The 3,378-nt window shown below is 51.8% G+C and overlaps 1 protein-coding gene across 1 annotated transcript in view; it reads left to right on the plus strand.

Annotated features, from left to right (window-relative positions):
* Window positions 1-1,388: 1,388 nt before the first annotated feature.
* The window catches only part of LOC127751264 (uncharacterized), a gene marked incomplete at its 5' end in the record, with an annotated part of 23,179 nt that continues 21,189 nt past the window's right edge, over window positions 1,389-3,378 (plus strand). Inside the window, 2 exons of the mRNA XM_052274503.1 lie at window positions 1,389-1,534; window positions 3,100-3,241. Coding sequence (XP_052130463.1) covers window positions 1,389-1,534; window positions 3,100-3,241 — 288 coding nt within the window. The remainder of the gene's footprint in view (window positions 1,535-3,099; window positions 3,242-3,378) is intronic.

The following is a 3,378-nucleotide window of genomic DNA, read 5'->3' on the forward strand; positions in this document are numbered from 1 at the left end:
GCTTGGCCTGGTATATATATGCCAACGCGCTTGTCGCAACCTCTTTGCCGTCTGTCCGCCCAGCTCACTTTCGGTCTCACCCGCATGGCGCGTGGCATCTTATCCGCCATGCGCCATGTGCGCGTTTCGCTCTCCTGCTTTTGCATTTTCGTGCTTTTTCTTTCGCGGTCACCTGACCGTCTTCTATCCTGGCCCGTACCGCTCCGACTCACCCCCGCCCCGGCCCGCATAACCCCACCTGCCCGCGCCACGTGGGCCTCACGTACCCTTGACACCGAGAACCTTTACATTATAATCGTATTCGGGTGACGTGGGAATTACCTGCTGAAGCTGGCCCACCTCCAAGCGTCTCGGCGGCGGCTGGGTCTAGTGCATTGCCCCGCTTCACCCGACCCCGCCTCGCCCTGCCCCACCCCGCCTCGCCACAATGGACCCCGAGGAAGTCCCGATGTGAGTGTGGGATCTGCTCCGCACCGCCGTACCCCATCCCACCTCACCCCATCGCGGCCTTGACACGGACACGATCCCGCTCCCACGCATAGAGTGGTGATCAGGTTGCGTCAAACGAACTGCTCTAGTTCACTCACCGCGGTTCTCTCATTTCATATGTTATGAGGAAAAGTCAACGGAAATGTCATGAAAAGTAAAATGAAAATAGAATTAGGCTTTAGGGAAAATAACTGTTTTGTCTACTTCACTACAATTCGTTGATAGACTATTCTAACGAAAAATGTATAAATTAATTGGTAGCTATGCGTTCGCTTTGTTATATTTCTGTACCTCGGTGAAGAAAGTTTCGACTGCCTTTTTAAATATTTACTGAAAGATTAAGCTGTACGCGCTAAATCTGTATTGCTGCACTTATTGAAGTATTTGAAAAGGTACTTAACTCTTAGTGAAGTATCTGAGATGGTAGTTCACTACGTAAAACGAGTCGTATACTTCTACAATTTGATGTAAAATTGAAAACACCGGCGTGTTATTTTGTAGATTACAGGCCGAAATAGTTTTGGCAGTGCCTTGACGGCATCTGATGGCCCTGTGCTGGTCCACCTCGAGCCGATATGGCTGACTAGTCCAGTGTAGTGGGAGTAGGAGGGCCGAAACTTTAGACACCTGCTCACCCCTACTGCACACACTAACACGAACACTGCCTCCGGTTTACGTGGGAGAAATGTCTGCTCATGAAATGTCGAGGCATGGAGTGCAACTGCGACACCCTTTTACAAAACGCCACAATCTTCTGTGTGTGCTAGATTGCGCATACTGAAAGCTTTTGAAGGAAAATAAAGTTTGGCAATGGAGATTTTATCTTTTTTCGCCTAAGCATTTTCGTTTGTTTGGTTTGTTTGCTTTTTTATCCGGTGTCCTAACTTTGTTTTCTGTGACGGCAGGAGCTGCGCCGCCACACCAGCCATGACGAGCTGTACACCATCGCACAGTACTACTTTGACGGGCAGGGCAAGTGCCTCCGACCCATGCTGTGCCTGCTGTTCAGCCACGCACTCAACTTCCACATTCACAAGAAGGACATGTAAGTACGGAGTGGGTCAGACTGGATCCAGCAACTCGGGTTGTAGGGCACTTTAATTGAACTCAACTCTCAAAATCAATTTGTTCGGGATTTGGGAGGTCATGGCTCATGTAACTTATGTAACTGCTGTCCTTGAGAGATTAATCAGTTCTATAATCAACCCCGAACGAGTCGTTGAATATATCTGGGGTTCGATAGGTCAGGTACTTTGTTTTATGTTACTGTATCGCGTAAGGCGGGTGACGAGGCGGGTTTTCTTTCTTTCGTCTCTCATAGTTCTGAACATTTATGGCGTCGAACAAGTAGGCAACCTGCCTAACGTCTGGATGTGGTACAGTGTATCAGGGAAAGAAGTATGGGCTCATTTGGCACCCTGTTTTACACCACCACCGTAAAAATGAGGTAATCCGTGCACATCGACCTTTTATCTTGTCTGTCTGGTTTCGTGCTTGCCGTAGCAAGTGAACCAAAGTATATCTATGCCCACGCCCCAAACAGAAGTCGAGTTGCCGCCGTTGCCGCCGTTACCGCCGTGCTGGTGGCGGTGGCGGCTTTGCAGATATCGCGTTCCGGGCGTTTTATGTGTGGCTGGGAGAAAGCGGCGGGGCAGGGGGCGGGGCAGGGCTAGTGGCCGGTGGAGTGGTGGGGCAGGGAAGGACCATGCGCGCGCTATACGGCGTGCTGGGCACGCGCGTAGTGCCACGAACTTTCGGAGGAACTGCAGCACGCTCGGAGGCTACCACAAACAAACACGACGTGTAATTTTAACTCTTATCGCCCCAGTGTACGGAATTTTTATACGGTAGCGAATACCGGCCGTCAAAACTGTATTAGTCTGCTACTCCTCGCAATTATGGCTGAGGTACGAAAAAGGATATCCCGAGGACTCTATCCATGACCACCCTGACCACCTTCTTGGTGCCGACGCGCACTAAAATAGGTCTGTGCTGGCCAAAATTTGTGTTTGAATCTTTTAATTTTGTTTCAAAGGAGGAAAATAATTTTGCGCTGTGACGGATGGTTTGCACAGCCCGCGGGCACGGACGAGCAGCCCCGCGATGCCCCCGGCGGGCTATTGGTGGGGACGCCCCGCCCCACCCCGACTCTGCATGCATAGCTTTCTCCGGCCGCGCCGCGCCACGCCCAGTCATATGCGGCCTTGCTCGGCCTTGCTCACCCGCCCTGCCCCTGCCCCATCCGCCCAACCTCTGCCCTTAAGGGACGATCCGGGCAGGTTGTAGAAGGCCCTCTGATCTATTCTTAGCCCCTTGTCTATTCATGCTTCACTCGGTCTCTCTTGCGTACCTCTCGTTAGGTTTTTCGACGTTTGGCCAGAACGTTTCCGCTTCTATCAGTACCCAACCATGGTCTGACATTGCCCTTGGTGCTGGACCCAACTCTGTTCTCTCCTTCCAGCTTACTCGAATACCTACTGTCATCGCAACCACCTGAAATACAAAGTACACCAAGAGGCTATGAGCATCATGATCATGGTTCGCTGACTAGAGTTTCTAAAGCGAGAAATAACAATTTGATAACAATCCCCTTGACTTCTGCTGCCCCAGGCCGCTGCTCGAGTCGCAGAGGCGGGTTGCCATGATCTCCGAGATGGTTCACTCGGCGTCGCTGATCCACGATGACGTCATCGACTGCTCCGACTTCCGGCGCGGCAAGCCTAGCGTCAACGTGCTGTGGAACCACAAGAAGGTGAGTCAGACGAGAGTATCTTGGCTCCCTGGGCGTCTCTAGGTTTCTCTCTCTCGCTCTCATTTATCGCTGAGCGAAGCTCAGTCCAAGTCGATGAGGGGTCAGGCGATGTCTCCGTCGTGAGTCTGTCTGTCTGT

This window comes from Frankliniella occidentalis, unplaced genomic scaffold (genome assembly GCF_000697945.3).
Source record: "Frankliniella occidentalis isolate FOCC.00 unplaced genomic scaffold, Focc_3.1 Scaffold401, whole genome shotgun sequence".
NCBI lineage: Eukaryota > Metazoa > Arthropoda > Insecta > Thysanoptera > Thripidae > Frankliniella > Frankliniella occidentalis.